Genomic DNA, 25,236 nt, shown 5'->3' on the forward strand with positions numbered 1-25,236 from the left:
TATTATTTTTTATATGATTAACGGGATGTCTAATTCTAATTTTGTTTCTGTAATTAAAATTAAAAGAAAAAATATTAAACTATAGGGTCAAAAATTGAAATCTTTTCTTTTTGGTTCAAGAGTTCATTTTCTGCAAGCACTTTTTTATCTTCGACCAGCAATGGCCACACAAATCCATCTCCAACTATTACACTCACTTTCTTCATTCCATCTCCTTTTGATCTCATTTTTTCTTTCATGTATCTTCAACTCAAATAGCAACATTTATCATATATTTTTCATTGTCTCTCACTATTTCTTTCCTTCCCCTTTCCTAAACCTATTCCCCCATTCGGGTGGAGGACATTCCACATTTCTTCTCCCTTTCTTCTATTATAATTATTAATTAACAGAACGTCATATCGAGAATAAGAACAATCTCCGGAGTACTTCCACCATCGTCGGAAATAGAAAGAACGTGAACAATGCGGTTAGTGAAATTCTTGAGCTCTTTGATGACATCGTTGAAGGCGATGCCTCCGGAGAAAACTAGCAAGGCAGGCTGAGGGTGAGGAGGGTTAGGATTTGAGTAACAACGACAGATATGGTGGAAGCGGTGGTATAATGAAGAGGCAGCCATGGAAGACGAAAAAATAAATAACGATGAGAGGATTTTTGCTGGGAAGGAAAGGGAAAGAGTATTATAAATTGTTGGCCCAACATTTTGATCAATGCCACCTGAAATTGGTAAAAAAGTCATAGTTAATACTAAAAAATCGTAACAAACTATCAATATAATGTCATTTGCCATTGCTCTTTTCATATTTACCAGTTAGGAACAAAGCCAAACATAATTGGTCCATGTCATCACCCACCGAGTCAGGTTAGGGTTAGGACTGTTTTGGAAGTTAAAAAAAAGTCTCTCACTGGAGCTGTTATCAGCTTCTTCAGATTCAAGTTCATCTTCTCTGCACAAAATTCATCTCTCTTTCTCTTTTAATTTCCTCTTTTCACTAATTCGCTCGCACAACGTAGTTTTCTTCAATTTTTTAGCTGGTTGAAGATGGAGAAAAAAATAGTACACGGAAGATGAACCTTTGAAAAAAAAGAAATTTCGATTTTAATCATAAAATTTAATGTTTTTTCTTTTAATTTTAATTACAGTAAAAAACAAAATTAAAATTGGTACGTGAGACAAAAATTAACACTTGATAATGGAAGACTAAAAATTTAAGAAAAATGAAGCAAAAGAGAAACTAAACAAACATTTGATTGATAGTTGAGAGACTAAAAAATATTTAACTATTTTTTATAAACAAATGTTAAATTGTCAAAATATTTTTTTTTTCATATCCAGTGATGTAAATAACGTTAAATTATTGAAAGAAAATTTTATGATTTATATTTGGTTGGGTTCGTTCCTCTTGTTATAAAAAAGGTTAATTTATTTTTTATAAAATTAAAATAATCATCCCATAAATATAAATTAATTTAACATATTCTTTGAACAATCAATAAATATCACATTAAAAAAAATATTTGTACATGGTATGCAACTATAAATTTTCTCATTTCTCAGATTTTCTTTTCCCTCCTGGAATTCAATTGTCGTTTCCACACTCCCTCAACTCTTATTGTTGACATTGAATTAATAAATAATATTGTTAAAAGTTTAGGTTTTGTGAGTTGTGAAGTTAGTTAACTCTTTGGGTATAAAATTTTGTTTTTTTAAAAGATTTTAACAAATGTGGAGGTGTCATTCAGGTTATGTGTAAATCGCTAGTAAGATTATGAGTCATATGCTCATGAACTCAATTTTGATATTAACTTCTGAATTGTGAAATTTGTGAGTTGTTTCCGTAACATTCAATCCAACATATAATTATGAATTTTAAATTATATAATATAGAATATATTTTCAAACAGTGTAGTCTTGAATATTTAATAATTCATAACAATTATAAATTCTCAAAATATATAATTTAAAAATGTAAAAACAATTATAAATTCTCAAAAATTTGTGTAATCTAGAAATAAGCGAGTTATTGATGGTTTCAAATTACATATTAAGAAAATGTATTACATGTATAATTTCGTTCTTTTTCTAGTCCAGACATACAAGAATAAATAATGGGATATAGAAAAAGAAAAATAACCTACATGAAGTTTGTTTTAGATTGGGTTGTGGAGTATGAAGAGTGATAAAAGGGGTCATCAAAAATCTAATATCACATAAATAGGTTAAATTTTTTTATTTTTTACATAAAAATGAACTAAAAATGGCTTATTTTAGACTCATGTTAAACTATTCGGTTGATTTCAGACTGAAAAGGGTTTAAATGTCATTTGAGTTGTTTCAAATTTTGATCGAATTGTATAAGATCTTTGCTAAATTGTCATGTTGTCGAACTGTATTAATATAAATTGTCGTAGTACAAGTTCAAATTTTTTTAATAAAGTTGACTTATTAGACTCACCCGATTTAACTCTTATTAGGTTGGTAATTCAGGATAGTTTGAACTTTCAAATTTTCATTAAACTAACAAATTCACTTGTCAAACTTAACTTTTTTTTTTTGTCATTCCTAGGAAGTATAGAGAATATTAATATCAAATATAAGTGTAGATAAAGTCTAAAACTATCGTTAGAATTAAAATTCAAAGTACACTTTTTTTTTCTTTGGAAATGCATTCTAAAATGATAAAAATATAATTTAAATTATTCTAATTTAGATTTTACAATTATATTTCTATACTGCACAATTGAAAAAAAAAACTACATTTCATATTAGATATTTCTAAAACAACTTGTAAATTATGCAAATAAGAAGTTAAAAACACGGTTATGGATTACAAATTCCAAAACCTTCAAGTGGGATTTTCTTCATAGGTTGTGCAATCCATTGGAATCATGGATTCTATAATTCAAAATGCTAGAGTTATTCCTAATGGTATGATCCATAACTTCAATTCGAAAACAACTCAAAATTAATGTCTCCTCTATAACTAAACAAATCCTTTGAAAAAAAAAACAAAAAACTTAGTTAATGGAGTTCAACACTTCCAAAGCAAGAGCTCACTAGTAAGGACATCACTCAAGGACCACAATTGATGTTTTGAAGGTTGAATACATTATAAAACAAAAAAGACAAACTAAACATTGTTTTCAAATGGGAGTGTGGAAGGAAAATAAGCATGTCATATATGGGATGTAAACCACAGATTAAAAAGACTAAAACATTAAGATTTTGTAGGAATTAATGAAGAGAAAATGATGGGTTAGGAACAAGTGGGTGGACCCAATAAGTGAACATCACCATAAAAAAGGATTAATGTTGACTTTCTTTCTTCTCGCACCTCCAAATTCCCCTCGTGCACCTTCCATTTTTTCTTAAGTATGCATTTTATCCTTTTTGTTTTGTTATATATCCATTCATCCTCATAGAACCTTTATTATCACCCTTCCGTGTTACTCTTTAAAAAGATTATTATTGAAAGTTAGTTATGTTACGTAAATTATTTAATCTATTTTTCAAAAGATTTGAGCAAAAGCGAATGTGATACGTTGTCCATACAGAGTAATTAAAAGGTATAAAGTCTTTTATATTTAATAATTTAAAATAGTAATTTCATATTTTGGATTATATAATTTAAAAGATCATTTATAGCATTTTAAAATGTACAGTTCGTAATTATTATTGAGTTCCAAATTGAACATTCCACTAGAAGAATTATTAATTGCATGAGATTAAAAGCGGAAAAGATGAAGATAAATAATTCAATGAGATTAGAAGTTTAAATATTTAATAGACACTGTATTACTGTTTAGTTCCTAAAATAACCATATAAGAATTGAAAACCTTAATTAAATATTATACCGTTTTTTAGTTCTTATTATAAAATTAATATAAACAACTATTATTGGACACAATAAAAAAAGCTTGTGTTGTGTAACTCTGAATGTAGGAATTTAGAATTCACGAGCTTTGTGACTTTTGAGTTACATGAAATCCATTCTTAGACGATATTATTTTGTTTTTGATGTTAACAGATTTACGTGGTTCAAATAAATAGTAATGGCCGGCTATATTGGGATGGACAAAACTTTCAACAAACAGTCCAACTCAAACGGATGCAAGAATATTACAAAACTTTAAACCGCGTCCTTCTCATTGCTGCATCAGTCCATAATCCATTAATACAGACAATTTAATAATTTGTTGAAAAATGTTTTTTTAAAATGTTTTTTTTAACATTTTTTATATCTGTTTACGTGATAACTCGTGATTCCAGACGAATCAAATAATCACATAATCTATTATTAAAAAATTATTAAAAAAATTATTAATATATCGTGCTTCTAATTTTTTATCACAGACTTCAAAACTAATTAAAGATATTATAAATAGTCAAAATACATATATATTTACTTTTTATTTTCTACAAATTTTAAATATTATTATAAAAAATTTGTTTTGAAACAATTTGTACGTGGGAACAAGATTCTTGACATTTTGAAACAATTAAAAAAGTGAAAATAAAACAAATTGTTCACCACAAAATCAGCTTAACGTTATGTACACGTATATGCAAAATGTCTTTCTCGAAATATCAATAATTTTGACTTGTTCATTAGATTGACATTAATCAGTTACTATAAGTGAAATATATCATAAAACGAAAATAGCTAGTAGGTGATAAAAGGTAAATTAAAAACCAAGAAAGAAAATGATTTGAAAAATGAAAACAGAAAATTATGCTACCAATGATTAAATTACTCTTTGAGTAATGTAGTCAAAATTATTTAGTGATTTTCCGTAACATTAAGCATAGAATTTATTTGATAAATATAATTTTAAATTTTCGTAAGAATTTGTGAACTTAATCTACTCAACTAGAGCTTTAATATGTAAGGTAATTTATTTATTTATCAGGTTTATTCGGTATAATTTCTAAATGAATTAATTTGTGGTGCTTCTCATATTATTTTTTGAAAAGTAAATTTTTAATTTATAGAGTATTTCATTTTTTTTATTTCAATTTCGTTTACAGAAATGTTTTAAATGTATAACTATAGCTAAACTATGAACATTGATAAAAATATTAAAAGTTGAATTAATAAATTTATAATACACAGGTTGAAGTCGCTTATATTTAATCATGGGGTGATAATATTGTTTTTTTTTTTTTTTATCGGGGNGGTAAGGAAATAATAGTAATTTATTGAGAAAAGAGTAAATTAAAAAAAAAATAAAAAATCTAAAGATATTAAGAAGAGAAAAACAATACAATATTATTGAAATTATTGGACCGCAGGGTCGGTGTCAGCAAGTACCAGGTTCTGGCATTACATTACATGTCCCCGCTTATAAACTTGTGTGTTGCAAGTGACCGGGACCTATATAGCTTAAGCATAATACAAATACATTCTCAACTTTTATCGTCATTTCTTCTATTTAACCGTCCCAATCTCAGGATCACCAGCCCTAATCCATTTCTCTCTCTAATAGTCTTTCTTCTATTTCATCTTCTTCTTCGCCATGCATTCTTCCCAATTTCACCATTAATTGATCGCACTCCGATTTCTTCACCATGTTCGAAGCTCACGTAAGAATCTCCTTCGTTAATCTCTTTTCCGCAACAATCTCAAGCTCGGTTTTCAATTCTAATTTCCTCTGCTCGAGTGCGTGCAAGTGCGATGTCTCTTTACTCCTATTTCCATCTCGGACTTGAATTTTAATCTTAATTTTGAATTTCAATTTGCTTCTTGCGTTTGCAATGTTGCATCCTATTGCTTGTTGTCTGTTGAATTTGAGTTGGATTTGAAATTTTCTTTGCGTCTTTTTGTTTCGGTTGGCTTTATGTGTTCTCGGTGAATCCTGTGACGAAGGTTATAGTGACGTTGCTTTGTTGCTTTGTTGTCAGGTTCTGCATTTGCTTCGAAGATATTTAGGTGAATATGTACACGGACTCTCTACGGAGGCGTTGAGAATAAGTGTCTGGAAGGGTTTGTATTCTGCTATTTTCTCACATTTTACTCACTTTGTTTACTTCGTCTGGTGAATTCGGGCCCAAGTTCGATAAATAGGTTTAATGATTATTCTTTATGGTGGATTATTTTACATACACATTCTATACTCTGTATCTACGCTTGCTGCTCCACCTTTTTTTTTTTTTTCTTTTCTGATTTATACCAACCTGCGACTAACCAATTCTGTTAAATGTCTCCGTAAGTTCTTAATTTATATCAAACTGAGCTTGTGTTCAAATTTTTTCCAACTCTTTAAACCTACTAAAACTTATTGCATTGTGGTAAATTGGCAGATATGAAGCACGTTGTTTGGATAACATTGGATTTGTTAGTTTGGAATTATTTTCTTCTTAATTTTATAATTTATAATTCACTTTAGTGGTTTTATGAGCACTAAGGAAAGTCAAATATGCTTGAATTGTGCTCTTTTAACTGGACTGCTGGCAGTACATTTTGTTGGAGTGCAACTTTATTATCCTTAGAATGAATTATTATTATTATTATTTTTTGCATAGGCTTGTTTTTCCAACTCGTATGTTGAGGTTATTGGTTTCTTAAGGTCTGTTCTTTGATTTATTTATTTGTGATGAAAACATGTGCATGTATATTCTAGATTTAGTTTCATTTTCACATTTGTCTATATTTTCATTCTACACATTTTATAATTTATGTATTTTTTCTGTGAAACCTAATTCAAACTTGTGCAGGTGAATATCTTTCATTGGATGAATTTCTTATAAAACAAATTGTTTTCATGCTTATCAATTTTCACATTACTGCAATGATTTTCTGTATTCCATTGAGATCTCATGGTAGTTGTTATTCCAACAAAGACACTATTGATGTCTGCAGGTGATGTTGTCCTGAAAGATTTGAAACTGAAGGCAGAGGCACTAAATGCACTAAAACTACCAGTTACGGTCAAAGCTGGCTTTGTTGGTACAATTACATTAAAGGTACGTCCAATCATTTAGCATCATTTGTTGTCTGAGTATTGTTTTACTCGGACAGTTATATTGTTGATAATCAATTACAATGTTGTCGATTTTTCTGTTATGTAGTAACTAGTTAGTTTTAAACAGCTGTTACTATGACAGCAGTTAATTCAGCTATATGTAAAAGTATTGTGTACTCTGTTTGTGAGTAACTTACAGCAATGACAAATTTAGTTTCCTCTTTCTATCTTTCTTTCTTCGCACTTTATATATCAACATGTCATCTAGAACTTCAATAGTCATCAATGTTAGAAAACTAGAGCAATTTACTCCTCCTCCTCCTCCCCTATCATCCGATGCTTTCATTCTTATCTCAAAGAAGCTTGATGATTCTGACTTCTTGCTATGGCAACAACATGTTTGATTCCTCTTTGGTTTCTTACCAAAGCCAATCACAATGCTAGAAAATTCAATAGTTCTTGGGAACCACCAGATCAAAATGCTGTTGACATGGCTCCATTCAATATTGTTACACTTGTTTCTTTCTGAAGTCTTAGAAGTGTTTATTATATCAAGTTAGGGATAAAGTTCTAGAGAAACGTGTGCTTGAGTATGAAACTTCAAACTGAAATTTTATTCACATTTCTTAAATATCCTCCCATGGCAAAGTTTCTTATTTGTGTTAAAGCATTAGTTGATTGTGTCACTTTTATTGGAGATCCTATTTCTCTCAGTTAAATACAGTCAAAACTATATGTGAGATTAATTTCCCTTATGAATACATACATAGAGTCATCTATTTATAATAGAAAAAATATGGACTAAACCTAAAATACAAATAAGAAATAATAACAAATTCACTAAAGACACTCAAATATAATAACATGGGTATAATAACAAAAGACACTAGGATAAAAGAGAAAAAGAGGAGGGCGACAATTGATGATAGCTAAGAAAATTTTTTTATGAATAGAATGGGGTTTCAAGTGGAAAGAGTATCTTTTTTGAGGGCAATAGGCCATGCTGAATCATTTTCACCAGGAGGCGTGGAGAAGGGGACGAGGGAGAAGAATCTGAAGTAAGAGATTCACCATTGTCTTGGGGAGGTGGACTATTGATTGGGGCCCTGTGTGGGATGATCTCAGTAGTATGTGGGGAAATGGGTGCAGGAGAATTGCGATCGAGACTTAGAATGACAAAGATGGGCGTAGGGGATTGAGATCAAGACTTGGAATGACAGAGACGGGAGAGCTATTTGACTTAGCTACTGGAATAGAGAGGACCTACTGGAGGATAGAAACATCCTGAATAGATGGAGAGAAGTAAGGAGTCTGTTAAAAGCATGTAACATTGACAGATATGTAATACTTAGTTTTAGGAGAATAACACCGATATCCTTTTTGGAATTGAGAATAGTCTAAGAAGACACATTTGAGAGTGTGAGCGGAGAGTTTGTCTAGACTTGGAGACATGTCATGAACAAAACATATGGCATCCCTCAGTGATGGACATGAATATGAGCACTAAGCAAAAGGGTACGGGCAGTTTCAACCAAGTGTTTATTTTTTCTTTCTGCTATACCATTTTGTTGCGGTGTATGAGGACAAATATACTGATGTAAGATACCATGAGAACTTAAGATGGCAGAAAAGGAGGATGAGAAATACTCTTTTGCATTATCACTTCTTAATATTTTGATTACTTGACCAAATTGATTCTTGATTTCATTCAAAAAGGATGTAAAGATACCTAATAATTCAGAACGATTTTTCATAAGATAAACCCAACTACATCTTGAATATTCATCATAACAAAATATCTAAAACCAAAGGAGGAGATACGACTAGGTTCCCATATATCAGACTGAATGATAGAAAAACTAGAAGTATATATTGATTGAGACCTTTTAGGGAAGGAAGATCTAACATGTTTTTCTAATTGACATGACTCACATTCTAAGGTTTGGATACCACTAAGTTCAGGACATTTTTTAATTTGGACAAATGAGGATGGCCAAACGATCATGTAGCACTTTAGGATTAGGAGCAACAACATAGCACACCCTTAGACGAGATCCAAAATGGTATAATCCGCCAACTTCATATCCTTCTCTAATCTGTCTCCCCGAACCACGCTCCTGTATAACAAAAGATTTGTCATCAAAGGATATTGGACAATTTAACATTTTGGTCAACTAGTTTAGGGAAATTAAATTAAAAGGAAAATTAGGGAGAAAAAGGACAAAGTTGAGATTGAGGGAGGGAGACAAGGAAACATGACCGACTCCTTGAGAGGAAGTTTCAGATCCATTTGGAAGAGTTATGAAAAAGCCTTCTTTCCTCGAAAGGAAATAGATGAGAACAAAGAGGTGTTACCAAAAATGTGATCAGAAGCACCTGAGTCAATTATCCATGAATTTTGACCTTTCATGGATTGAAAAATGCAGGTTGTTGATGTAATGGGAGATTGAGATGGTTGTGCCAAGTTGTTAGATTTTAACCTTAGATACTCTTGATATTCATCCTCGGTGAACTTAGAAGTGGAAGTTTCAGTCTTTGAAATATTGGCGGTTTTGGAAGGGAAACCATGTAAGTAGTAGTAATTCTCTTGAGTGTGACCCATCTTTTTATATTATGTGCATTGAGGACATCCTCAATCTCCTAGTGCTCTTCCTAGGGATGGCAACGGGTCGGGTCGAGCACGAAAAGTGTCTACCTGCAACCCAACCCAACAAAAAAAAAAAAATCCACCCGCTACCCGACCCGTTACCCGCATGGATACCCGCTTAAAAAATATCCACGGATACTCACAAATATTTAAAAAAGTATATTTTTATAAATTATTAAAATAAAATTTAAATAGAATTATAAAAAAAAATATAAAATATAATATAAATTAAATTAAATATAAATTAAAATTTAATTTTTGTTTCGGTTGAATTGGTCCGAGGGTCAGTCGTCCGATGGGTTGTTGACGTGCAGAGGGCACTCCGATGCTCAAGATATAAAAATGTCTAAATTTTATTAGGATAGAAGAGGAAGATTGTACCTAGACATCAATTGTATATTTATAGAGCCTTTGGCACGCAAGTCCATTGATTAACCATTAGTACAATATATTTTAGACAATCAAACCCAATAATCAATAATTAATACGTATATTTTGTAAAGAGTAAGATAATCTAATCTATTAATTAGTGCAATATATTTTTAGGCAATCAAACCCAATAATCAATAGTCAATACGGTATATTTTGTAAAAAGTAAGGTAATCTGACCTATTAATATATGTTAATTATCCATAAATAACAATTAATTCTGATCGGTATACTTACAATTTTAATTAAATTTAACCTTGTAAAATATAAATTAATGTTAATTTTAATTAAATTTAACTTAATAAAATAAAAATCAAATTTTTATTTTTATTTTTTGCGGGTAGCGGATATCCGCGGGTATGAATAGTATAATACCCGCACCCGACCCGTTTATAAGCAGGTATTAAAATACCCGCTATCCGCGGGTTTCGGGTAGTAAATATCCGGGGGTATCAACTACCCACCGCGGATTTTATCCGCAGATATCCGCGGGCGCAAATTTTTTTGCCATCCCTAGCTCCTCCTTTAGTGCCACGTCCTCCCCTTCCTCGTGTGGCAACTATGACAGATGACTCCACTAGTTCATGTGCTTCCTGAGTTTGAGATACCGAGACACGCAGAAGGCGAGTGGTCAATGTTTCCATGGAGGGGACCTCATGATTGGTTAGAAGTTGATCTCTATGATGATCAAAATTTGGATGTAGGGCGTGAAGGATCAACACCATGTTGAATTTGTCTAGTTTCTTCTTGATATCCTTTAAGGGTCCACGTCCAAAAACATCCTGAGTTCCGTCAGCAGATTGGGTTTCAGCCATGAAGGACACCATATCATAGAAACGTTGAATATCGTTGGCATAGATGCTTTGAGCTTTCTTCCAAAAGGAGTTACAAGTTTTGAAAGCCTCAGAGATATAAGAAGTTTGGGTTCCACTAATTGCCATAATAGGGCACACAATTGGAAATCTGCTTGTTTCCACTGGCACATGGCTTCCATCTTGCTCAAGGTGGTCATAATGTCGTTTGCCAAGAAACCACGTTTCAACGACAGCAGACTATGAAGGATAATTTTTTTCCATTTAACTTCTCGGAAGTAATTGATGGACTTCCGTAAAAGGAAAGAGTATTGCCAGATGCCATCTTTAAAGAAGACGAATCGCACCAGTGAGGAACAAGAAAACCCTAAGGGTTTAAACAGACAGAATTGTAACGACAACCGGTGGCGGGCGGTGGCCTGTGGTGGATGGTAGCGGATGGTGGTGGAAAGTGGCATCGGCGAGACAAAAACCAGAATGGGATCGACTCGCTCTGATACCAAGTGAAAACTACATGTGAGATTAATCTTCCTTATGTTGAATACACACATAAGGTCATCTATTTATAATAGAAGAAATATGGGATAAGCCCAAAATACAAATAAGAAATAATAACAAACTAACTAAAGATAAAGATAAATATATAATATATCTAACACTCTCCAAGAACGCATTGATGTTATTCTTGAAGATTTGCCTCAAGCTTATGATTTTGTGATTTTTGTCCATGAAAGTAAGTTTGAACCATTACTGATTGATGAAGTTGAAGCTTTAATTCTTGCACATAAATCTCGCTTATAAAAGTTTTGAAAGAATGTGTTAGGACATGGAAGGTGTATGAAAGGAGAAAGAGAGAAAGAGTACCTAACTGCTAAACGGTTAAGGGGGGCAAGAAAAGTATATAAAAGGTCCTCTTTTGTAGTTTCTGTTTAGTTAGTTACTATGTATTTTTGTGTTGACCGGTTCTGAACCTGGTTAAGGAGGTTAAGCTTCTGGTTTCAGATTGTATTCTTGATTCTTTGTTGTGAATACAATACATTCTTTTCCTCGATTCTTGTCTTGTGAGTTACTAGTGCGGGTTAGAGAGAACGTGAGTTAGGATTTCTTATCCAGATTTCTAACAAAGTGGTTGGACTTGTCAGATTCACTGTGTGGGTGAGAGCGAAAACAATGGAAGGGAGGGTGAATGTAGTCAAGGGACGATTAGAGCACATTGAGATGGCCGTACACGGATTGAAGGCGGAATTAGCGGCAAATCGAGAAGACTCTATCACGATGTGCAAAGACATCCAAGAACTGATGAGGGTGATGGTTGCACGTACAAAAAAAACCGCAGAGAACTTTGACGGAATCCAAGGTTCAGTCAATGGCAATCGGAGGGACCGTCGTGACGACGGGGAGGGAGAGAGAGACAGGGAGCGATCAAAGACCTAGCAAAATTGGAGGCGAAGGGTGGAATTACCCACTTTCGAAGGACTGGACCCTCGGAATTGGATTAACCGGGCCGAGAAGTTCTTTGAAAAATAGAAGGTGGTGAAGGCGGAGAAGATCGAACTGGCACATATTAGCATGGAGGGAAGCGCCGGTTATTAGTTTAAGTTCTGGAAAGACAAAGCGAGCGACCGACGTGGGTGGGGCTTAAGGAGGCCTTGTTGATCAGTTTTGAGAGTCGTCATCGTGGCGGCATTTTTGAGAGGATGGCGGCGATAAGGCAAACGACCACCGTGGAAGAGTACATGAGAGATTTCGAAGCTTTGGTCGGGCAGACAAAGGCGTTTTCGGATGACCAATTGTTAGGTTATTTTCTGGTGGGCCTTAAAGAGGAGTTGCGGTGCCAAATAAGGCCCCACGACCCCCGCAATTTGATGGCGACGATGAAGGTTGTGCGGGACGTCGAAAAGCAATTACACGGGTTAGGTCTGAGTGGTTGAACAACACCCAGAAATTCCCAATCGTGGGGACGAACGACCGGAGGAGCGATGGTGGCGAAAGTCGAACTGCCTAAGTGTATTCCGGGAAGGACGGGCCCAGCCGAGAGCGTTGGGTCAGTGAAAAGAGACAGCGCGACGAGGAGCTGGTTGGCGAGAGGCGGAATTCAGGGTGGTAATGATAAGGGGGACGAAGTTCACGAAACCTTCCCTACCCGAAATTTCTGAAACAAAGGGAGGTGTTTTCGATGTGGGGGGCCTTTCAGCCCGGGCACCAGTGCCCTGAGAGAAGTATACGGGTGGTGTTATTGGCGAAATATGAAGAGGGAGACGTAGAAGAGGAAGAGGTCGAAACGGAGCAGTCCCACATGGAGTTATCTACGTTCTCAGCCGGCAGACTGTCGCAACCAAAAGCGTTGAAGTTGCGGGGAAAGGTGGTAGAAAGAGAAGTATTGATCTTGGTGGACAGTGGTGCAAGCCACAGCTTCATCAGTAGGAAATTGGTGGAGGACTTGCAACTAAAATAGGTAGACACCCTTCCGTATCAAGTGAGCTTAAGGGATGGCTACAAGAAGAAAACCTAAGGTTGCTTTCCGAGGGTGGTAGTCTACATGGGGGAGTCGAGATCAAGGAGAAATTCTATTTGTTTGAGTTGGGGGTCGTAGATATGATCCTTGGAGTCGAGTGGCTGGCCAAACTGGGGGAGATCACACTAAACTCGGGGGAGTTGATCATCTGGGGGGACCCGACACTGGAGAGAAGGGTGGTTGAACTAGAATCTCTATTGAAAATGAGCGAAGTGGAAACCTGGGAAAGCAGGGAACAAGAACAAGAGGATAAGGGAGAAAGGAAGCTGATGGAGGAACAGAAGGAGGAAATGGGGAGAGTTCTGGAACAATATGAGGGGTGTTTTAGGAAACCCTAGGGGCTGCCTCCTGATAGGAAAGAGAGTCATCAAATCACCTTAAAAGATGGGGCCGACCCTGTCAACGTACGCCCATGTCATGAAGGAAGAGATCGAACAACAGGTGGCAGAAATGTTACATGCAGGGATCATTAGACCGAGTACGAGTCCTTACTCGAGTCCAGTAATTCTCGTAAAAAAAAAGATGGTAGTTGGCGATTTTGTATAGATTACCGGGCTCTCAGAGCCACAATTCCCAACAAGTTTCCCATACCTATGATAGAAGTTACTGGACGAGCTTAGAGAGGGCGATATTTGATAGGTTCCTAATTATTGAACCTAATCGTTCTCACTCTCACAATAGTATGAACAGTATAGAAGATGATGAAGGAATTGTATTATTCAGAAAAGAATGGATCTATACAAGGACATGGGAGCATAACCTCCCTGGGTTGAAGGCATAACCCCTCTTTACAAGCAATAAGCCTGACTTTACAGAATACTCGATACCTCCTGACCCATAACCAAGTCTTATTTATACTATTTCTTCCACCTTCTATTCTAAACACATTACCCACTAAGTCCTCTCCCCTATATCCTAACAGTATTTTTCGAAGGTGGACCTTAAAGCAGGGTACCACCAAATTAGGATGGAGAAGATGTCCAAAAGATGGTGCTCAGGACACACTTTGGGCATTATGAGTTTTTGGTAATACCATTTGGCCTCACCAACGTCACCATCATCTTCCAAAGCGTCATGAACAAGCTATTCAGGCCGTATTTGCGGAAGTTCGTACTCGTCTTCTTCGACGACATTCTTGTTTACAGCACCACGTGGACAGAGCATTTGCAGCAAGTGAACACGGTGCTCGGCAGATTACAACAACAACAGTGGGTGGCCAACAAAAAGAAAAGCAAATTCGGGAAAACCTCGATAAGATATTTAGGGCATGTAATAACGGGGAAAGGGGTAGAGATGGATAAAGAAAAGTTGGAGGTGGTCGTCGTGTGGGAAGAACCAAAGACATTGAAAGCTGAGGGGATTTTTGGGATTGATCGGGTACTATCGGAGGTTTGTAAGAGATTATGGCAAGATAGCGAGACCTCTAACCGAGATGTTGAAGAAGGGCAACTTTGTATGGACAGAGGCTGCCAGGAGGGCGATGGGAAGATTCAAGGAAGAGGTGACGATAACCTCAGTACTAGCGTTACCTGACTTTACGCAACCTTTCCATGTGGAGTGCGACGCCTCATGGGTGGGAATTGGAGCGGTGCTAACGCAGAATCAGAGACCAATAACATACTTTAGCAAAGCATTATCGTAAGGGACTTTGGGAAAGTCGATTTACGAGAAGGAACTCATGGCAGTGGTGATGGCAATATAACACTGGCGACCATATTTGCTAGGTTAGAAGTTTGTGGTGCACACTGAGGCAAAAGAGCTTGAGATTTTTGCTGGAATAGAGGATAATGACTCAAGCCCAACAACATTGGATTGCCAAGCTCCTTGGCTATGACTTTGAGATCGTCTATAGAACGGGGGCCACTAATAAGGTGGCTTTCGCGAAAGGAAATAGAAGAATTGGAGGAAGGGGTCAAGAATCATACTAAGGGGATGGAGAAAGAGTTGAAGGGGATGAAGATTTAAAGAAAATAGTGGAAGATATTACCAGGGATCCGGACAAGCATTCCTCCTTCACAATGGAGAATGGGCGACTGCATTAAAAAGGGAGATTAGTCATCTCAGCCAAGTCAGAATGGGTCTCGAAATTGCTGGCAGAGTTTAATACAACTCTGACTGGGGGCCATTCAGGTGTGTATCACACATACAGGAGGGTAGCACAATCCCTATACTGGGTTGGAATGAAGAAGGCAGTAACAGACTTTGTAGCCTCATGCCTAGTGTGCCAACAGCACAAGTACTTGGCAACTTCCCCACAAGGTATGCTGCAACCGTTGCCGATTCCCCAGGCTATTTGGGAAGACATGAGCATGGACTTCATTGTGAGACTTCCAAAATCTAGAGGGAGTGACGCCATACTAGTGGTAGTGGATCGTTTAAGCAAGTATGGTCACTTCATTCCTCTCAAACATCCATACACCGCGAGAATAGTAGCAGAGGCATTCATGAGGGAAGTAGTAAAATTACATGGAGTGCCTAAGTCCATAGTAAGTGACCGAGATCCCTTGGTTCTCAGTTCGCTTTAGAGGGAGCTATTCAACCCATCTTCAGATGAGCACGACATACCATCCGGAGTCAGATGGTCAAACCAAAGTGCTGAATCGTATTTTAGAAAAGTATTTGAGGCGTTTCTGTTCTGAACAACCAAAAAGCTAGAACATGATCCTTCCTTGGGCGAAGTACTGGTATAACACCAGTTACCAAGGGGCGGCCAAGTGCACCCCATTTGAAGTGGTATATGGAAGGACACCACTAGCTCTAGCCAGGTTCATTCCGGGGGAGACACTTGTAGAAGCAGTAGCCCAAGAGCTACAAGCGCGAGACGAGGCGTTGCAACAGCTCAGGTTCCATTTGATGAGAGCTCAAGACATGATGGTGAAGCAGGCTAATCGGAAGAGGAGGCCGGTGACTATAAAGGTGGATTATTGGGTGTATTTGAAAATCAGGCCACACAGACAGTCCTCTATGCCTGTGAGACTACACCCGAAATTGGCAGCAAGGTACTATGGGCCGTTTAGGGTGATTCAAAAAGTGGGAGAGGTAGCATTCAGATTTCTACTACCAGAGAATGCTAGGATCCACCTTGTGTTCCATGTGTCCTAGTTGAAACGTGCCATTGGATCAAGAAAGGTGGAAAAGGAGTTGCCAGCAGACCTGCAAATAGAAGGGCCGTCTTGCTGGCTGGCAAAGGTGCTAGATAGACGAATCCAACAGCAAGGAGAAGACAAGCGGAGCATGTATTGATTGAATGGCAAGAAGGAGGGGCGGATAGTGAAATTTGGGAGGAGCGAGTGACGATGCAAGAAAGGACGGACTTACTGCTTTTTGCTATCATTGGTTTGATCAAAGTTATCAACTTCCTACTCACATTTGCATTGCATTTCGTTATATTATTTTTGTCAATGCTTTTTGGCTTACAGTTTGTGGAATGTTGGTTTGAATCCAATTGAACTTCACAAAATCGGTTTGTGAAGTAAGGGTTGTCCCCACTTGTAGTCTGTATCTTTTTACTATCATTGATTTGATCTTTTATGTACTCAATGTGAGACTGGGGCTTTTCCTAATCTTGGTATTTCCATTTTTACGTTTTTCACTGTCTTGAATTCACCCATGTGCTTTGAAATGGGTTTTTATTTCATTTTTTTGTTACTTATGTGATATAGGTTCCTTGGAAAAGTTTGGGGAAAGAACCTGTGATTGTTTTGATTGATCGTGTGTTTGTTCTAGCTCATCCTGCTGCTGATAGTCGGACTTTGAAGGTACACTAGTATTCTGTATTTGGTTTATTACTTGTGCTTGGAAGATTTCATTTACAGCTTATTTGAATATTGTGACACAAGCTCTAATGAGTGTTTGGAAAAGCTTATAAAAGTAACTTATGATGTGTCCATATTTTATTTTCAGATTATTTCAATAAAACAACTTAGGGAATCAACTTATATAAAAAACTAACCATAATTTCTCTTTGGATTATGAAAACATGTTATTCATAGGTCCTTATTTGAGTGGTACTTGTTTAATAAGCACTTAAGTGAACTGTTTACCAAATTGTGCCCTTAATACAGATCTATGTCTTTTGCTAATTGAGTTTTGTTTTGTCATAGGAAGAGGATAGGGAAAAACTTTTCGAAGCCAAGCTTCAGCAGATTGAGGTCAGACTCTATGTTGATTTTGTTAAAGTATCTTATTTATTATGGTATATAGTTGTTTGTTTTGTCAGTTCATTGTGTTATTTGTAATTATCTTTTTCCTTGTATTTTTGTATTCCTATTTTTGGGCATGTAAACAATATTTTCTATCAATTATATATTGTTGAGGGAATTATAATTTACCTGTTTAGGTTTTTGTGAAATCTTCGGAAACAAAACCCACTTTAAAATTTTGAAATTATAATGGTGATATAGAAATTTACTGCTAATGTTGTTGAAGTATCAAGTACCAAGTGCCAAGTAATATAAGTAGTACAACATTGTAGTCCTTGGTTTTATTTATCCTTATTTTTTTTTTCAAACAAATGGACAGCTTATCTTAAGATTCCCCCATAATAGATGAAACGTGTTATACTTGAGTGCATCTTAATTTTTACGAACGTCTTAGCGGTGGTGGTGAGCAACTATATTTCAGCTTCACAAGGGCTTTTTCCCTCTGTATATGAGCAGAAAACCCCTAAAAAGGATATTGAAGATAACTGAAATGCATTTTTCTACAGCAGTTGTGAGTACTGTAGGATTTAGATTTCGATGACTGCAGTTGTCTTGTTGGATCAGTATATAACTAAGTTCTCTAACAGAAGCTGTAACATAACACATATAATGGATATAGCTACCACATACGCTGATAGCCTTGTCAAACTGCGCGTGCAGGTGAGACAGCATGCCTAAGTTTGACACACAGCTCATTAAATTGCTAGGTGGACAAAGGCTTAGTTAGAGAAATAGCAATCTGATCATAGCCAAGTATATGGCGAACACTCAACCTTGTAAAGAACTTTTTCTCTGTGAAAGTGAAGATCCAACTCAAGATGCTACTTCCTTCATTAAGAACAAGTATCTGATATATATAATAAGAGGTTTTGCAAATTAGAGTTCATGATGAAGTCACTAAAGTCAAAGGTTTTCAGTTGTTGTGGGAGCCACGCCACAATGGTCTACTTGGTTGTTGATCTAAAAACGATTCCAAATTCATGACCATATTAGTTGCTTAATTGACAAGTAGCTCTGAAACCATTCTCACCACCATTGCTGCATCCTTGACCTAGATTTTGGTTGCGCTTAAGATAAATTAACTATAAATAAAAGAGAAAATGTGTTTTAGAGGGCTTGAAAACATGTCTCTTAAGATCTCATTTATAATAATAGAATTCTGATGGAATGAGAAAATGGAAGATCAAAGATAAAAAATCTAAACTAGAAACCTAGGTACAAAACTAGGTATAGCTCATAGGTATTTAGTTTTTATGGAATACTGAATTGGAAACAATGCGGAGAAGGTAAGTTAAGTTCTTGAAAAAATCTTTTCGCCCATATAAGTTCACAAATAAGAAATGCATTGCCCTATATTCAACTTTAGTAGTTGATCAAACCACTAGATTTTGTTTCATACTTTTTTAGGAAATAATATTTCCTCCTAGGTAAACAGAATATCTTGTAATAGAGTGTCTATCAGTAGGAGTCTAAGGACATGCAGAGTGATGTAGAATGCCATGTGAACTTAAAACTACAATGAAATTAAAGGTGAAGTACTCTTTAGAATTGTCACTTTTTAATTTTAATTACCAGAGCAAATTTATTTTTGATTTCATTCAAAAGAGATGTAAAGATAGTTAATAGTTCAAAACAATTTTTCATAAGATAAACCCAAGTACATCATGTAACAAAACATCTAAAACCAAAAGAAGAGACATGACTTAGTTCCAAATGTCAGAATGGATAATAATAAAAACAATATTACATCTTGATTAAGATCTTTTAGGAAAACTAAAATGTTTTCTTGGTTCATATGACACATTTTAATGTCAGGAGACTACTAAGTTCATGGACCATTTTTCTCAATTTTGACTAGTGACGATGTCCCAAATGATAATGTAAAAGTTTAGGAGATGGAGATGCAAAACAAGACACATGTGGTTTAGATCCAAAATAGTATATACCTCTAGATTCACATCCTTCTCCAATTCATTGCCTCGTACCTTTTTCTTGTGTAACAAAGTAATTGGTATTAAAGGTATTGAACAATTTAAAGACTTGCTTAATTGACTTAATGAAATTAGATTGAATGGACAAGTATGAATTGAAAGGACAAATTTAGGTTTAAGGATGGAGAAAGGGAAATTTGACCCACCCATTCTTTGGAACCTTTGGCTAAAGTTATGAAGTGAGGATTTTTTGGAAAGGAAAGAGATGAGAACAAGGAGGTATTACTATAAGTGTGGTTAGAAATATTTGAGTCAATTATCTATGAACTTGGACTATTCATAGATTGTGAGATGCAAGCTATTGACAAGATGGGATTTGTATTTGGTTGTGCCAAGCTATTCAATTTCAATCTTAGATATTCTTGGTATTCTTTATCGGAGAACTTGAGTTTAACAGCTTCAACTTTAGAGATATTGGCTATCTTGTTAGGAAATCCATTTAAAGAGAAATAATTCTCTTGAATGTGTAAATTGTGTCACTTTATGATATAAAGCAATCTCCACGTGTTTGGTTTGGAAAATTTAGGTACATTGTTTAAACATTTGGGTTGAAATGTAGTGAGATAGATCATTCTGTTTTCTATTGTCACACCTCCATTGGGAAATGTGTGTACTTAATGTTGTATGTTGACAATATAGTCATTACGAATAATGATGCTGCTATGATATCTCAATTATGAAGTCTCAAATCAAAGGTAAGAGTTGTATTTTGTCAAAGTAAATATGCTCTTGACATCCTAGGAGAGACGAGCATGGTTGATTGGAAAAACCAGTGGATTTATTGCTGTTGATTTGAAATAATAGATGTCCTTGACCTAACAGGTTTGTAATTTCTTGATAATAAGGGTGTGAATTATTGAGTGGAAGGTAGAAAACTGTGATCAAACTTGATATGGCAGAAAATAACATTGTAACCAGTATTGAACACCCTTCACATCCGTCCCCACATCCTCTAAAACTGGTGCCGTAGCCACCTCGAAAAGAAGACAAGCCAAAAAATCGATGACCTACACTTGAGTACCATAGTCAATGTTTGAGCTGTAGAAGGTTCTTCATCATTTCTTGGAACAAAATTGGTTAAGGGTGCATGTGTGAGGTTAAGAGAAACAAAAATCTAAAATAGTATTTTTATTGGTATTTTTGAAGATGACTCATGTGCAAGAGTTGCTTCAACTTCCATAGGAAGAGGTTTGAACTTACTTTCAATAACATAAATAATAGATTGATAATCTTGAGGCAGCCCATCAGGAATAGCATCAATGTGTTTTGGAAATAGGATCTTATATAGAAGTAAGATAGGAAATTGGACACTTCAAAAACCTGTACAGGAAACAGAACAAACAATGTCTCTGGTAGGCGCTGGAGGTGGGGGTTGAGGAGCAGGATTATTTTCTGAATCATTGGATTATTGAGCTCTTAATACCATATTAGAGTTAAGAGAACGAGCAAGAGTGAGAGAGAGAGAGAGAGCCGAAACAGAAAAGGTAATTTTTGTATTGATAAAATGTACAAAACAGAGTTGGTATTTTCTTGATACAACGAATGAAAAGAAGCAAAGCTGTGAAGCAACAACCCATAGAAACACCTATAACGTAAACTATATCTATCTAAAGGCAACAATAACATGATAGAACCCATGAAGTTTATGTAAAAATATTTATCACGAGTGGAATGGGGATTGTGATTTACCCTATTTTCTGTTTTTCGAAAAAAGAAAATGGAGGTGTGATTTACCCTATTTGAACATGTCTGCTTCGTTCTGTTTTTTTCCCTTGCCTTTACACCATTATTTTATATCAATGATTTTGTGCTTTCATGCATAATCAGTTTTTGATCTTCGTTTAACATTTCTTCCATGTATTAGTCTCTTCTTTTTTAATTTGTGTTGGACACAATGTCTTTTCTTGGGTTAAACTAAAAGTTAGAACCAACTCTCAATTGAACTAAGCAATAAGTTTGTGTTACAGATTTGGATTCTCTTCTTATACCTTTATTTCTTAACTCGACTTTTGTAACATGTTTCTTTTTCATATGTCTTCATGTAGGAAGCAGAGTCAGCTACACTGGACGCAATATCTAAGTCCAAATTGGGAAGTGTATGATGTCGTAATCTGGCTATTGTTCTGAATACATTTGTTTCCGTGTTTTAATTATTCATTTTTCTCATCAAGTTGTTTACTGTAAACAGTGCACATGTCATGCCTAAGTTTGTGCATATATCTGTACTTTGTGACAGTCATCTGTTTTGTTGATAATAAATCTGAATAACCATGTTTTGTTATGATTGTGTTTTAGATTAAGTTATTGTTAAATTGTGATCATGTTTCATGCTTTGTTTTCATTTGAGGCTATATTTGGAGTCTGATTTCGGTGATTTTGGAGATGAAGAGGCTGTTTATATTTACATATGTAAGAGTACACGTAGAGGAGTATGTCTCATTAAAATTTAAACGATCAGAAAACTGATGCACTACTGAAATGTTATTCATTTTTTGGTTTCTTTTAAAGGGTGTTGAAAGTTCATGAGACAGTGAACATATTTTCTCTCTTTCTATACAAACAATCACAAATACACACACACACTGAAATAACAAGATTGTTACTATTATCTCACAGCCGTCTTCTGGAAATTCGTGGCTGAGTTCTCTAATTTCTACAATTATTGGAAACCTTAAGATATCAATCAGCAATGTGCATATCAGATATGAAGATTCAGTCAGGTTGGTTTATAAGTACCATTTTAATTTCCTTTGCACAATAGAAATGGGCATGGAAAATTGACATTTATTTATTTATTTATTTATTTTTATTTGAGCTTTTTAAATGAGGAAGTTTTGGTTTTGTTTATTTTCATTTTCTTATGCACAAAATTGTTGTTTGCAGTAATCCAGGCCATCCATTCTCTTCAGGTGTTACTTTGGCTAAGCTTGCCGCTTTTACAGTGGATGAGCAGGGGAATGAAACTTTTGATACAAGTGGCGCTTTAGACAGGCTGAGGAAGGTGAAATGTTCCTCCCTAAGAAAATTTTATCAACAGCATTGAATGTTGATTTTAATTTGATGCATTAGAGCGTTATGTGTTAAGAGATGGAGAGAGAGAGAGAGAGAGAGAGAGAGAGAGAGCGGGGGGGGGGGGGGGGGGGAAGAGAAACCAAGGGTAATTTTGTATTGATAAATCAGATGGAATTGTTGCCTTTCAATATGTAGGGCTATTATTTTTAATGTTTGTCATATACATAGGATAGGAAATAAATGTGCTGTCTGACAGGCTTGTTAATTTGGGTCTGGTGGGTTCTAGGGTACAGTTTGCTTGGTATTGTTAGTTGAGCACTCGTATTACACAAGACTTTTTTAGTAATTGGTATGAGTTAATGGATTATAGGTTTTCTTGATTCTACATGGGTTTGGTGTTGTCCACTATGGTTGGTTTAATATTTTGTTTTACTTTTTTGTAATGTATTTAATGGTTGGTTTGGTATTGGAGCTTTGAGGTGCTATCCTTGTTGAGATTTCAAAGCTTCATAGTGATGTTTTCTTGAGCGAAACCTTTTATAAAAACATGTGCCATGGAAAACAAGGATTCTCTTTATATCGAGGATGAAAAGAAGCAAAGATGTAATAGAACAAGTGATAGAAACACCTATAACAAAAATTATGTCAAACTGAATACAACACTGTCAAATGTCTTTTATGTTGTTTGTTGAGAACTGCCTTGTTAGTTGCATGATTTTAGGAAGATTTCAGATTTATTTATTTTAATTAGTCAATGGTTGTAAGTGGGTTAGTTATTTCCTATTTTGTAGCCAAGTCATTAGTAGTGGTTGCTAGAATCTTGAGATGTGATCTTTTTAGTTAGTTATTTTTAAATGTATTTAAATTAAGTTGCACTCAATAAGAAAACATACTTCCAGCCAGTCAGTATTCTTCTGTTTTTATTCTCCAAAAATTATGTTCTTACTTTTGTATTGTTTGTTTGAACATAATTGCTGTAATTAGAGAATATATCTTTAGAATCTTCCTAATTAGAGAAAATAGATATATAATCTTCTATTTTATTTTGTTTTCCTAGTTTTACTATTTCCTTTTTAGGAGAATTAGATTGTTACAAATAGAGGATATGAGAATGTATTTTCAATCAATTCTAAATAATAAATTTCAATATTATTTTCTACTTAGTATCAGAGCTTCTGATCTTGGAACTCCGTTCCGTTGCACAGTCGTACTGCCGCCATTGTCCGACCACCGCCGCTGTCACCATCACCGGTTGGGGTCGTTGATAGTGCAGAAAGGTGCGCCCAACTCTCTAACTCCGATGACCATAAACGTCATTGCACAGTCGTCGCCGCTGTCCGACCATAGTCGCTGCCGCCGTCCCCGGTCGGGGTCGTTGATAGAGCAGAAAGGTGCACCCAACTCCGACGACCACAACGTCGGAAGTCGCTCCGTGAGAGGAGCCGCCACGTGCCTCCACCGTCGTCGGCACGTGTAGCCCACGCGCCCACCTCCGGTGAGACCCACTCGTTGCCGCTGCCACCGAAAGGGTTGCCGGAGACTCTTGAGCATGTCCCTAGGGTCAGTGACGACCTGTTTTTCCTATATTTGAGTAGATTTGAGTTTTCAATTCGGTTCTTTTTTTTCTCGGTGTGACCCATACATCGTTATCGTCTTGGAGACTCCTCGTTGCATTCTACAGGATGTCTGAAGTAAAAATTATTCCTTTGAAAGCAATGGATGAATCAATGAGTAAGTCCTCTGAATCATACACTCTGTCCATAAAAGGTAAGATTTGCCTCAATACTGTTGATCATGTGTCTCAAGGTATTTGGATCCTTGATTTGGGTGCAATTGATCATATGACACCTTTTAGTGTGTCCTTCGACTCATGGTAAAAGAAATAAAGAACAACTTAGTACAGTTGCGAATGGTCAGGGTATACCTATATGCGGCTCTGGGAATATAATTTTGGACTCAGCTATTGTATTGAAGGATGTTTTACATGTTCCATAATTAGCTAACAACCTTATCTATGTGGAAAAACTCAAATGATTTAAATTGCTCAGTAACATTTTTTTCAAATTATTGTGTTTTTCAGGACCTTGCCACGGGGAAGACAATTTTAATTGCTAAGGAGCAAAGTGGGTTGTATTTTTTAGAGTTTGATGACCAAAGCAACACGAAAATCATGAGTGAACAAGCAACATCTGAGACGTGGGCAAAATCTCAAATATGGTTACATCATCAAAGGCTTGGACATCCTTCATCTAGTCTTATCAAGTCCTTATTTCCCCACTTGTTTACCAAAGAATCTGTGGAGTCTTTTAATTGTGATATTTGTCAATTTTCAAAACACCATCGTGCATCTTATCCTATTAGTCATAAAAAGAGTATTTCTCCATTTGATTTAATTCATTCTGATGTTTGGGGTCCTATCATAGATTCTATTTTTGGAGCCAGATGGTTCGTTACCTTTATTGATGATTCTGGGAAATTAGGTTAAATGGAAATTGATATCTTTATTACAAAGAGATCATACAAGATATATACAGGAGACCTAAGCTATTTTAGGAAATATAATAACTATATTCTATTCTAGAATCCCTTGATTTATGGGATTGTCCCTATTTATTCAAATCTGTACCGATTACAATAAAATATATACTTGTAATGAAATACACA

The 25,236-nt window shown here is 35.5% G+C and overlaps 1 protein-coding gene across 1 annotated transcript in view; it reads left to right on the plus strand.

The window, feature by feature from the left end:
- The first annotated feature begins 5,260 nt into the window (after nucleotides 1-5,260).
- The window catches only part of LOC106767790, an 89,627-nt gene continuing 69,651 nt past the window's right edge, over nucleotides 5,261-25,236 (plus strand). The window contains exons 1-8 of the mRNA XM_014652742.2: nucleotides 5,261-5,585; nucleotides 5,904-5,985; nucleotides 6,862-6,965; nucleotides 17,030-17,125; nucleotides 17,471-17,518; nucleotides 21,606-21,656; nucleotides 22,177-22,280; nucleotides 22,444-22,561. Coding sequence (XP_014508228.1) covers nucleotides 5,571-5,585; nucleotides 5,904-5,985; nucleotides 6,862-6,965; nucleotides 17,030-17,125; nucleotides 17,471-17,518; nucleotides 21,606-21,656; nucleotides 22,177-22,280; nucleotides 22,444-22,561 — 618 coding nt within the window. The 5' untranslated portion in view covers nucleotides 5,261-5,570. The remainder of the gene's footprint in view (nucleotides 5,586-5,903; nucleotides 5,986-6,861; nucleotides 6,966-17,029; nucleotides 17,126-17,470; nucleotides 17,519-21,605; nucleotides 21,657-22,176; nucleotides 22,281-22,443; nucleotides 22,562-25,236) is intronic.

Source organism: Vigna radiata, chromosome 7, assembly GCF_000741045.1.
Source record: "Vigna radiata var. radiata cultivar VC1973A chromosome 7, Vradiata_ver6, whole genome shotgun sequence".
In the NCBI taxonomy this organism is placed as follows: domain Eukaryota; kingdom Viridiplantae; phylum Streptophyta; class Magnoliopsida; order Fabales; family Fabaceae; genus Vigna; species Vigna radiata.